This window comes from Aythya fuligula, chromosome 22, assembly GCF_009819795.1.
Source record: "Aythya fuligula isolate bAytFul2 chromosome 22, bAytFul2.pri, whole genome shotgun sequence".
NCBI classification, from domain to species: Eukaryota; Metazoa; Chordata; class Aves; order Anseriformes; family Anatidae; genus Aythya; species Aythya fuligula.
Window position 1 is genome coordinate 5,069,197 of NC_045580.1, and position 12,887 is coordinate 5,082,083.

At 49.7% G+C, this 12,887-nt stretch overlaps 1 protein-coding gene across 1 annotated transcript; it reads right to left on the bottom strand.

The window, feature by feature from the left end:
* Nucleotides 1-3,813: 3,813 nt before the first annotated feature.
* On the bottom strand, nt 3,814-5,601 carry BSX (brain specific homeobox). The gene is made up of 3 exons (XM_032201758.1): nt 5,334-5,601; nt 4,219-4,415; nt 3,814-4,059 (listed from the first exon to the last, which is right to left on the bottom strand). The coding sequence occupies exons 1-3, from the start codon at nt 5,599-5,601 to the stop codon at nt 3,814-3,816; spliced, it is 711 nt and encodes a 236-aa protein (XP_032057649.1).
* Between the last annotated feature and the right edge of the window lie 7,286 nt (nt 5,602-12,887).

Below are 12,887 nucleotides of genomic sequence, written 5' to 3' on the forward strand. Positions count from 1 at the left end.
GAGGCTGTTTGTTACTGTGACTAGAGAGGAAGAACAAAGTCATCAGTTTGGGAGGCTGCAGCACTCACGTTCGCAGCCACCCCGTCCTCTGCTCCTCCTCGTGGCCCACCTGCAGAAACTTCACTCCTGCTAGCCGATGGAAAGAAATCACTGCATCCATTAGCCAGCAGAGAAGCAACGAGAGGAAGATGTAAAAAGAATTTTACACAGCTCACACAACGCCTGGATCACTTGCTAGGCATGGCCATGGGTTTTTTACACCCACACCAAGTGACAAGCAGCAGTACGTTCAGGGGTGATACCACACATTTGTTTCATAGCAAGACTTTGCAAATGATTTGCTATACAGTTGCCCCTACAGCTTACAAGGAAGGAAAAGAAAAAAATAACAGGATTGGAACAGCTTTCCAGTCCCCCCCAAAAAAAAAAGTTAAAACGTTAAGAACAACAGGGGGGAAAATGCTCAAAATAAAAACAGAAATCAAAAGTTCATGGGAAGATTTAATAGAGCAATCTACACTTTATTTAATGAAAACAGCCACAAACATTAACCACTTAAGTGTAAATTAAATTAACAGGAAACAATTTCATTTCAAAAAGCACACAGAAGAATCCTTAATCAAAATATCAAAATCAAGGCTTCGGTGGGTATCTTGAAAAATAGGAAATCCACCAAGATCATTTTTTTCCTGCAAGGCTTTTCCACACAGCAATTCCCGAGCAAAGATGTAATAGTTATAAAATAATAATAATAAATCCAGCTGCAAACAATCTCTCTCCCACTCTTCAAGCTTCTTGGGCAGAGCAGCAAAGGCAGAGCAGGAAAAAGTCAGCAGCTCTCACTGGATAAGGCAGGACCAGGGAACAAAAGCTCATTTCGTGTATTCCAAGAGAAAATCTCAGGAATAAACAAACAAAATACTTCCCCCTCCCTGCCTTTTTCCCAGGACCACCTCTACTCTCCGAACACACGATAACCTCTCCCCAAAAGCTTCACCAAACAGTCCAGAGGCTGCAGCCTCCTGTCGCAGGGGTTGCATCCCAGCCTGGAAGGAGCTGGCTCCTAAGGACGGGGCTGTTTGGGGTGGCGATGATTTCCTTCCTCTGCCTCAGCCCTGTTTAGCCCCTGTCTGCACCCAGATTTCTGGGCTGAGCAGCCTGCTCCCAAAACTTTCTCCCGTTATCCGCAAGGAGCTCATCACTGCAGCGCCCAGGCTGGGACAGGGGCTTCTCTGGGGTCGGGTTGTTGTGTGTGTATTTGTTACGAGCAGCTTTGGTTTTAAACACACTTGTTTTAAATGTTAGCCTAGGGTGGGGAAGACAGGGGGGCGTTTGGGGATTAATACATTGTCTTTTGATCAGCATCAACGCATCGGGAAGCGAGTTCCCGTCGCTGCAGGGCAGAGGCAGCAGAGACTGGAGCAGCGCCGGGGTCGTATCCTGACCCTTCCTCATACACCGGGCACAGCCCGAGGGGGGCACAGCCAGGGGACAGGGGCTGCCAGGCACCCGAGTGCCAGGAGGTTTTGTAAGGGTACAGCCCCCTGCGGGCAAAATCACCTTGGCTCTGCCACCGTGATGGCAGCAAGCTCTGGTTTTGGGGTTCAGCTCGGCGCAGTGGGGTCACCCTCGCTCACACAGAACCCTTTGTCCCCTCGGACCTGGCTGGGGGGACACAGCCCGGCAGCGCCCGGGGTGCCACCCAGCTCGCTCCACATCCCCCGGGTGCCTTGTAAAAGCGCGGTGTAAACGCACAAAGGATGAAGTCAGCGTTGCGTGTGCGTGCCCCGAAACTTCAGTCCCTGTGCTTAACCTCCTCCTGCCTTTTTTCTTTGTGTTCTTTCCCCATCAGAGGATTTTACATGTTCTTAATATGGTTATTAATGTCTTCATCAATAACAGAGTGAACATTTCACAGATAAAAGGAACTGCACACGTACAGAAGCAGGATTTGTAGGCTCCCTTTTCACTCAGGTGCAATTTTTTTTAATGATCCTGTACTCCACTCCTCCTAACATTCTTCCTCACTAACCTGAAGGAATTCCTCTTGTGTTTTTCCGAACACTTTGCTGTCCGACCCCGTAACCAGAGGCAAATCCACCCGAATAATGGATGCGAGCTGCAGGAAGGCCAGCACCGCACCGCGGCACCCAAAGGTGGCCAGGAGAGATCCGTCACGTAAATGTCACCGCAGGGCTCCTCTTTTAGCTCACTTCGAATAACTCCTAATTAAACACCCGCTCCAGGTGAGGTTGGCAACCAGCACAGAGCAAAAAGAACAAAACACCTGACATTTGGGGAGGTTTAGGGTTTTTTTTTTTTTTTTTAGCTCTGTGCCGGATGGCGAGGTTTCCCAGTCCTTCCCCATCACCTCCCTGCCTGCGGCCGGGGCAGGCGAGAGCCGAGATGCGGAGAGGTTTTTGTTTGTTTGTTTTTAAATGAAATTGTCTGTCCTGGAGGTACTTATAAATATAAATAAACGTAAAAGACAGCAAGCTATTTCCTGCATAGATGTTTGGGTGTTTTCCCCTCCCGCAACGTCTTATCTTTATTATTTTACATGTAAAAAGCATAAAGGGAAACCCGTGGAAAGGAAGGAAACATACACGTTTCAGTCGTCTGTATTTTATATATTAAACAGGGACGCATTTTCCCTCACAAAACCGCATGTCCCGTGATCCAAAATACCCTGAAAGGTGCTAGCGACACCGGCCAACCAAGTCTAATTCCCATTTAAAAAGAAAGAAAAAAAAATAAAAAATAAATAATTAAATTAAAAAAAAAAAAAAAAAAAAAAGGAAAGAAAGAAAGAAAGAAAAAGAGAGAAAAAAAATAAAAAGAAAAGAAAAAAAATAATAACTTAATGAGAGCCCGACGGAGCGCACCCGAGTTTGTGCCGAGGGAAGCCCCAGGAGGAGCGGGGCGCTTTCGCCGGCCGGCAGCTCACCCCAAGGGAGGAAAAAATTAAAAACTCCGTGAATTACCTGGAAATTAAAACCATTCCCCTGGCAGACAGGTAAAGGCAAAGCGAGCACGGGTGGTGACTGCAGTGCGGAGCCCGGGGAGGCGGTGGGGCAGGTGCAGGCGGGGAAAGGAGCAGAACCTAGAGCCAGGTCCGGGGCTCTTGGAGGGGAAAAAAAGATCCTGCAGGTGGTTCACACCTGGGAGCCATGAAGAAATCACTCTGCCGGTGCCTCTTCCGAGCTGCAGGATATTTCTTGCTAGCTGGGAGCAGCCCTGGTGGGTCTGAGCTATTCCTGCTGCTCCCCCTCTTCCCTTTTCCCGGCTCGGAAGGAAAGCGAGGGTAACTTTTGGCTTACCTGGATCCCGGCAGGGCGTTCCTACAATTCTTTTGGCCAGCAAAACGCCTTCTCTGGAAGCTCTGCCCGGACCCAAACCCGACCCACAGCGCTCCGGAGGGAGGCGGCGAGGTCCTATGGGGCCGGGGGCGGTACCCCCGGCCGCCGCTCCCGGTACCCTCGTTTTTTCCTTGGAAAACCGAGGAAAAGTCAGGGAACGGGGAAAAGTCCGATATTTCCAAGGGAAAGGAAAAATTAAATGGAAAGTTGCTTTTTAATTTTTTTTTCTCCCCGCCAGGCTGAGGTTTGGGGCGGCGCTGGGGGTAGGTGGAGGCTCCGCAGAGCCCCCCGCTGCCTTCACCCCTGCGGGCAGGGGTCGTGCTGTGTGTTCCCCCCTCCCCAAATCACCTCCTCCATCCAGGAACACCCTCCCTCCATCCCCCTGGGCTCCGGCACTACTGGAGGCTGAGGGGCGAGGGGCGATTTGTGGGGTCGGGGCTGGGCGAAGCCGGCCCTAGAGGCGGTGGGGGGCGGCCAGGAGGTCCCCCTCCTCCAGGATGTCCACCTCGTCCTCGGGGTCCTGCAGCAGGAAGGGGCCGGGGGGGCCCTTGCGGGGCTCGGCGCCGGCCCCCTCGGGCAGCTCGGGCTCGGGGGAGCTCTGCCCCCGGCTCTCCTCGCCCCCAGCCCCTTTGGGGTCGTCTTGGGTTTTCCGCAGCTGCTTTTTGTGCTTCATCCGCCGGTTCTGGAACCAGGTTTTCACCTGGGGGAGGAGAGCGCGAGGAGGATTTAAAAATAAAAATAAACAAAAATTCAAAATAAGCGTGGAAAAGAGAGAATAAAATAAAAAAACGAAACGGGGAGGCTGCAGGGGGGGAAGGGAGAGGTGCCAGCCTCGCCGGAGGCTGCTGCCTCCCCGTACCTGGGTCTCGGAGAGGCTGAGAGCCGTGGCCAGCTCCACCCGCTCGGGCGTGGAGAGGTAGCGCTGGATCTCGAAGCGCTTCTCCAGGCCGGAGAGCTGCGAGTCGGAGAAGACGGTGCGGGCTTTGCGGCGGCGGCAGTGCTTCCCGGGCAGCTCGGGGGCGGCGTGGGGCTGGAACAGGGCCGGCACCGGCACTCCTGGGGGGACACGCGGCGGACACCCGGGCTGCGGCCGGCCAGCCCGAGCCATCCCCGGAGGGCAGCGGAGGCTGGGGGGCGGCTTTCCCCGAGCCTCGTCCCCACCCGGCTATCGACATTTCGTTTTCTGGGGTCGTTTCACTGCTTTTTATTATTATTTTTTTTTAATTTTATTTTTGTTGTTATTGTTGTTTCTCTTTTTATTTTTGCTCTGCCTAGCCGAGCGCATCGCTCCTGCTCAGCCCGCAGCCTCTCCGGCGCAGAGAGCGGGGCAGGAGGACGGGAGCCCTCCGTGAGATTAAACCCAAACGAAAAGCACCCAGGGCAAGGAGGGGGAGCCCTGAAAAAGGCCGGGTTGGGGGCGGGCAGGGGCAGAGCGCTGCTCCGCGGCCACTCCGCTGCGCGACTCCGGCTGCCCGGCCAAAAAACTTCGCCGGGGTCTCTCCATCCCCAACGGGGAACCGGCTTCGGGAAGGGGCTGCCCCCAGTCTCTCCCAGCATATCCCAGTATATCCCAGCATCTCCCAGCCCCGGAACGGCCCCAGCGGTGCTGTCGGAGGTGGAAAAGCGAAGCCCGGTCTCCATCCGGAGTGGGCGATGCGAGGGGAAAAAAAATAAAATGTTATCTCTCAAAAACTAAAGAAATAATTGAAAAACTAAAAAACGAACAGGCAGGAGATCCTGGGGTCGCCGAGCTCCGGATCTCGGCTAACCGAGGGAACGAAAAGCGGCAGCGCCGGGGGCTCCTCTCCCCGCTAACGAAGCCCCGGGGCTCCCCGAAACCGTCGGGCAGCGGGATGGGGACGGATCCGGAGCCCTGTGCCTCTTGTCCCCGCTGCTCCCGGGGCCGGGAGCTCCGTTCCCACCCGACTCGACGGCAGAGCTCGGTGGGTGCCCCCTGCCCAGCGCCGCACTTACCCGAGGCGGTGAGGAAATAGGGGTGGTGGTGGTGATGCTCCGGCTTGTGCAGGGCAGGGTGCGGGTGAGGCGCCAGCAGGGTCGGGGTGGGCATCAGGGGGTACCCATAGTCCAAGAGGGGGACGCGGGAGGCCAAGGAGCCGGGGAAGTGCTCGGGGGGCACCTCCCGCAAGGGTTTGGGCTTGTGCAGCAGGATGTCCTCGATGAAGAAGGAGGTGGGCCGGGGCGCGGAGACGGGGTGCACGGGCGAGGTGAAGTTGAGGTTCATCGCCGCCGTCCCCTCGCTGGGCAGCGGGGAAGGGACGGAGCCGGGCTGCGCGCTGGTTGCCGCGGGGGAGAGGGCGGCCGGCTTGCGCGTCCCGGGACAAAGCAAAAGAAGCAAAACTAAGGGCGACGACAAACACACGAACAAACAAACAAATAATAATAATAAAAGACAAAAGACCAGAAAAGGCCAAAAAAAAAAAAAAAAAAAAAAAAAGATAAGAAATAATTCCCCCAGGCGGGAAGCGGCCGGGAAGCGCCGAGGGAGGCGAGGCGGCTGGCTTTGCGCTGCGCGGGGCGCTGCGCGCCTTTGAGGCGCAGGGCAGGGGCTCTCGGGCGGAGCAATGGTGGGAGGGGGCGGCCCCCCGGCCCCCCCCGGCCCTCCCCAGCCTCCGCGGAGGGGGCGCGGAACCACCGCGGGGCCGCGCATCCAGCCCCGTGCAGCGCGGCCGCCCCCAGCCCCTGCCCCAACGCCGGGCTTTGGGGAGTTTTCAGCCCCCGGGGGGCCTTTGGGGGTCGTTTCCCTTTACATTTTTTATTTCCATTTGTTATTTTTTTTTTAATGTAGAATATTTTGGGGGGTGTTGCGCTTTCCCGAGCTGTCCCACACTCCGCTCCTAACTTAGCCCCACGCACACACCTTGTGCCTTCCTGCCCGGGTTGTGTCCCAGCGGGTTTTGTTCCCATCCTTTCCCCATTCTGTGTTGTGCTAACACTTCTTTTCCTTTCTTTTTATTTTTTTTCTTTTTTTTTTTTTTTCGGTCTTTCCTCTGTTTGTCTTTTTTCCCCCCTAATCTGTAACATTCATTTCCCCGGAGTCAATTTGCTAAAATGAGGGTGATATACCACATCATAGCCGAGATAATTTCGCCTCGCATCTCAGAAAATTGCTCTAATTATTGATGTTAAACTCAGGGAAATTAAAAGAAGGCACTTCTCCTTCATCTCCTGATTTTAAGCTCTAATTTGTTGAAATCGAGTTGTCATCACAATTCCAATCACTACCGTTAATAGTAAAAGTGTTCTAATAGAGCCAGAATTCGCGCAACCCATGCTATTAGATAATTAAGAAAGATGTTAGAAAGGCAAGTGCTAATCCTTGGGCACACGGACAGCATTTCCATCTGATCCAGCAGGTAGAACAAATTAATTACCAGAATCAATTAGTCCTAAAAGTACAGTTCTCCAGGAAGTGTAAGCCGCGTCTTCCATATGGATGAGCTGGTAAATGGTAAATAGATGAGAGGAAAAAAAAAAAAAAAAAAAAAAAAAACTTTAAAATAATAGAAATGGCAATCGTCCTGTTTTAATGAAGCTGCAATTCGGAGCGCCCGACTTTTTCCGGCGGTGCCGGCTCCTCTCCGCGGCTGCCGGGCAGAACTGCGCGGTGCGCCGAGCGCCCGCCGGGCGCGGCCCCGATGCGCGCAGGATGCGCGCAAGGTGCGCGCAAGGGGGGGGCGGCAGCCCCCCGCTTCGGCAACCGGGGGAGCGGGGAAAAAGGATTTAGACTTCCTTCTATAAATGATGAAGGAATTATAATGCCGCGGTAGCTGTTAAAATACAGCTGCATCCACGTGTAGGTATAAATCTATCTGCATAAATATCTCTATAGATTTAGCTGTGCGACCGGGGGCATCTGTTGCACTTGGCCAAAACTCACAAGCAGGGGAACCAGAGAGCGTTCCCAGGTAAATCCACCGGCGGCTGTGCTGGGTTTTGGTTTTTGTTTTGTGTGTGTGTTTTTGTTTGTTTGGTTGGTTGTGGGTTTGTGGGGTTTTTTTGGTGCCTGCAGGCAACGCGTGTCACAGCCACGCACAGGCTCTGCTTTACACGTGTGTTGTTCCCATGCAGGAAGGCACTGGTGTGCTCCCCACACAACTTTATGTCATGAAGAGACAGACAGACCGACACACAAGGTAGACAGACGGCCAGGAAGGTGCTGAGCAGGTGGGAGCAGGGACAGGGACAGGGATGAGGACACGAACAGGGATGGGAATAGGGACAGGGACAGATCCCCATCCCCCACAGCAATGTGTCTTGCTGTGTCCCCTCCCCTTTTAATATCAGGCCAGGATTTGGGCCGGCAGATTTGCAAACACACTGAGCTGACAACTTTCTCTGAGGAGCAAATGAGTAAGAAAATGAATTAACAGGATGAAGCGGGGCCAGCGCCCAGGCTGTTAATGGAGGGAGCGCAGCCAGGGGCATGTAAGCCGCTTGACTGGCCATTTCATCAGCTGAGATTGCTTCTCCAGGAGGGCTGGGGCTTTACTCAACAGTTGTGTGTATAGAGAGATATATATTTTTTTTTTAAAGAAGGTTCAAAACATTAAAGATGTGATACTTCAGGCAGATCAGGTCACAGCTTTAGCCTCTCCCCAGGGTTTGGCCCCGGGGGGCCCAAAGCAGAGATGATAGCACTCTGCCTGCAGAGAAGTCCCCCTGAAGGAAGGTAACCCTAGGAAGGGAGAACCTCTGCACTGCAATCCCCACTACCAGTGATTTTCATGTAACTGCTTTATGGCTTTTTACACCAGGAACTGGGTGCTGGGCACCTCCAGGTGGTGGTGGCATGGCGGTCTCTTCATCCCACAAGTCTTTTACCTTTTTTTCTCCTTTTGGCCCATTTTTACAGGTCCCCATGGTGACAGGTGTCCAGCAGCAGGGCTGTCACCCCTGCACTCCCAAACCCTCCTGGCAGCACCCTTGCTCCCCAGGGAGTAACCCCAGGATCACAGATTCACCCTTTTTCTCTCCTTGCAGACATACACACACAGGCAGTTGTTCCTCTGGGCTTTCATACACACGCATGATCCCGTTCACTGCCAAATTCACAGGTGCATCAGGTCTCCAGAGAGACCCCTCAGGACATCTCTTAACCTGAGCAGGGTCCCCCTTTGAGGCAGAAACAGCCCCAAACCTGGAGAGAGAGCAAGGCTCAGCTCAACCCAGGGGCTTTGTGCAAGGCAGGGAGAAGCAGCAGGGCCGGCTGCTTTACTCACCATATGTTTTTCTTCCTGGTGGGGGGACAGAATTCCTTCTTGGCACTGTGTTCTCACATCCTTCTCCAGATACCCTATGCTGTGTGCAACATCTCAGCCCGCAGCCCCCAATGCTTCAGACCTCCTCCAGAGACACGAGTCTGTGCAACCAGGTAGCCACACTCCTGCAGAGCTCATTTGTTGTTTCTTCAATACAATAAAAGGATTTCTGCAGGCTTAAAGAGCTTTATAAACTTTGCTAGAAGTGATACACACCTATCCCCCCTATACATGTATACACACATGCACCTTTTATGATTTAGTAACATACGCAAGTGCTGCACTTACACAAATGCCCGTTGCCATTATTTGCACACTTAAGATCATTTGAAGATATTATGAGAAAATTCTCCAGAGGAAACAGAAATTTATTTGACTTAAGTCTTAGTGGGACATTTAAAAGGTTGGTGTAGCTGCACTGATGTTAGCTTTATTCCAGTGCCTTGCATTAGGGATAAATTTGGTGCGATTTAAAAATACATGCACTTACCTTCCTGTGGCTCTTGAAGAGGTAGGGTAGCTTGGAAGCCCAGCCTTTTCATGCCTTTCAAGACAAATCCACTCAAAAAGGAAGGGTTAAATTAAAAACAGACAGCCTCACTACGATCAAAATGGGAGTCTGGCTGCGGGAAAGAGGTCTGAAGAGCTCGGTTTGAGTAGCCACACACACAGCGTGGAGAGAGGGCCTTTGAACACGCCGCGTGGCTTAATGGAGAATGTTCCCTGTGTGATGCTTCAAGCAGGCATCCCACCCCGTGTCATGGGGTGCCTCTTCCTGGGGGCTCCCCGGGAGTGATGGTGTGGGGAAAAGCACTTTGGTGGCCCCCAGGAGCTTTCCCCATCCACACCCAACCCGCCTGTGTCCTGGCCTCGCCATCACTGCAGGCCTCCAACACCCTCCTGGTGTGGGCCCAGCCATGCCTCCTACGTGCTGACATCGAGTCCCTGAGGATTTTTAAAATCCAGGGGAAGAGATGTGGTGTGAGAGCGTAGTTATAGACCAGAGGCCTGCTCAGCACCCTGGTTCTAGTGTGTCAGCCCGGCCTGCGGCAGCATTTTGCTGCTGGTAGCCCCAAAATGTGCCCTGACAGGGCCTGGGTTGGAGGCGGGATGGGTGGATCAGCCTTGAGGTCAAAATGCTTCAAACAAGCAGGCTTCAGGACTGCAAACGAGTGATGGGGATGATGGAGAAGGGGGAAGGAAGCAGAGTTGATTTCAACCCCCCAGCACCAGGAGGGACCCAGACAGGTCTTCAAAAGCTCAGGAGCACTGCCACCCCAAAACACATCGTCCTGCAGCCTGGGGACAGGCACATTCTCTTATTTATAGCCTAGATGAAGAAAAGAAGACAGAATGGGAAATAGAGAAATAATCAGCCTTTTTTTTTTTTTTTTTTTTTCCCAAGATTTCCAATGCCACAATTAAAAAAAAAAATAAAAATAAAAGTGTCTTTATCATCCTAACAGAATCACTGAATTTACCCACAAACAACATCACGGTAATTTCAGGGCTACAGGTCTGGGTTAGAAGCACAGGGGAGGGTGGAAGTGCTGCATGGGATCAGGGATTTTGTTCCTAAACCCAGAATTTTGTCTATGTACTGAAAATCTGCCTCATTATCTGATAATCCCAAATATTTTCTGATGACAGAGTACCTACATAAAGAGAATGAAAACACTGTCGTCAACAGGTTAGGTCCCCCAGAGCAGTGACCCTTACTAGGAGCTAGAATCTGTTGAAACTGTTTAATTATCTGAAATCTGTATGCAACTTCATCAGCGTATTTGTACTACTCCAGAACACAGAAATTGGGAGGGAGATTTGGAAGTTTCCCAGGGACCTGTTTTCAATTAATCTTCTCTTCATTTGGTTTACATACCAATTCTTCCTCATCGTGTGTCCGACCCATGGGCATTGCTTACTCCCCTGAGGCGAAGGTGATTATTTCATCCACGACCATCTGTACTTTGGGATCTCCATTAATCCTTTGCTCTCAAAAAATCCATTCTCGATGCTGTTACCCCAGCTTTGCTGTTGCCTTTGGCACATTAATGCTCATTTATTTCCTTTCATTCAGGCTGTGTAACAATCATCTGCACAACTCAACGTTTTGATTCACCTTTTTGCACTAACGATTCAGAATCTCCCTTGTTTCCCTCGTCTCGTGGCATATGCACCTCGCACATCCTTGCTTTTAACCATCAGGGCAGGATAATCCTCCTTGTCCCTTTCTTATCCACTCAACCTTTATTTTACTCCCATTGTATTCCTACTGTTCTGTGTTTTTCCTCCGATTATTTGCCATACTCTTTCTGTAGCTCCAAATACCTCACAAAAACCTCGTATGCTTTTTCTACTTAAAGGAATACTTTGAATATATAATCCCAAGTCTGATCTCAGGCTGGCAAAAGTCAGGCATAACTTCTAAAAAATTTAATGGAGCACATAAATCTAAATGACGCAGGTGCTTTGATTTTTTTTTTTTTTCAATTCCATTCTTTAGTTTCCAACTTTAAAGTGTCTCATTCTGAAGTCTTAAAAAGCACACAAATGATGCACTTTGAGGTCAGAGAAAGCTATTATGGCCACCCAGCCTGACCTCCTGAATCACACAAGCCAGAGTTTCATCCTGTAACTCCCATATCAAACCATAAAAAATACCCGACCTAGGTAGCCAGTGGAATAAGAATACTGATTTTCTAACTCTTAAAGCTATGTTTGATCCATCTTGATGTATACACAGGAAATACTTGTATAAAAATAGAGTGAATGAGCAGCTTTCTCTCTTCTCTACATCTCCAGCAAGCATCTCCACTCTTCTGTATTTATATTTTGACTAGCTCCATTGAAAATCTGGGACTATTTACAAACTCAGCACTAAGCTTTTTCAAATATGATTCAGCCTTCCGTTAAAAGATCGATCTCTTCTACACAGTAGATTTTACACGTCACTTAGGTCAAGTCTCAACCTCCTGGCTTAGTTTTTCCTCCTGGTTTTGATGCACAAATTGTTAAATCATCTCATGATGAGACACAAGATGCACACAAATGCCATGCATTACATGCATTTTGTACACTATGTGTCACACACACAGCGACAGTCACAAACTGATGCTGCCTTAGCCGATCATTTTGCTAAAAGAAAAGAAATCAGGCTTTACTGAAAGATAATTAAACCTTTTTCTTTTATGTTTGCTCCAACCAGATTGCAAAACTAGTTGGACCTAGTTTACAAAAAAGATAACCTTTTTGATGATCAAAGGAAGAGATTGGTTCCATTACTTGCATTAGTCAGAGTTGTCTGTGCTGTGGCCTTCAGAATAAAGGGAGAAATGTACTTTAGAAAGATCTGAGTAACACACTTTACTCGAAACATTTTTGTATTATATTGCTTCTTGACTGTTTCAGCTTACTCTGTATCTGTGCACTTTATTTTAAGCACTCCAGAAGTGGATGACAGGTCTGGGGGAAAAAAAAAGATAGAATCTAGTCAGCGTCCAGCAAATGCATCTTCAAATAATGCTTTAAAACTGGAAATTACATTTTGAAATGGCATTTTGTACATTTCCAAGGATGAGGTATTCAAATGGCGATATGATGTAATATAATATTATCTAATGTTAAAAACTCTTTCTCACATTTGTCAATGTTATTTTAAATTGGAAATACTAAAATGCTCTAGGTCATGAAACATGAAATGATGTGGAAAGGTGCATCATAATAAATTACTGCAATAATTTTTGCATGATTTTTCCACACTTCAAAAATGCATTCAATTTATTTAGTTTATTGGATTCAGTCCAGCTCTTCCTTGTTCATTTTAGTATTTTATTTTAATATGATTTCCTGCTAAAAAGAAATAAAAATAAAAATAAAAAAAGCTTGTACATCCTTCTCTAACTCTTCTTTGTCTGCTTACCACAGCAAGGTTTTAACATATCAGCCAGTTCCAATGAAGTTAGTTGGACAATTAGCGGTCTCAAACATACACTTTTCCAAAATGTTTCATAAACAGGTGGCTGAATGGAGGAGAGTAACTTCGTTAGTGCAGTGTGAGCTTAATTTCTGAGGCCACAGCAGGCCACCAACCTCGCTCTGTCTGCCTCCTGGGGGTCTGTGGGCAGCAAAAGCAAACGCCCAAAATTTCATTCATCGGAGGCTACCACAAGGACAGCAGTAGGTGAGAGAAACCCACCTGGCTTAGAAGCTGGAAGTCGTTCTTAATGCTGAAAGAAATCAGGGATCACCC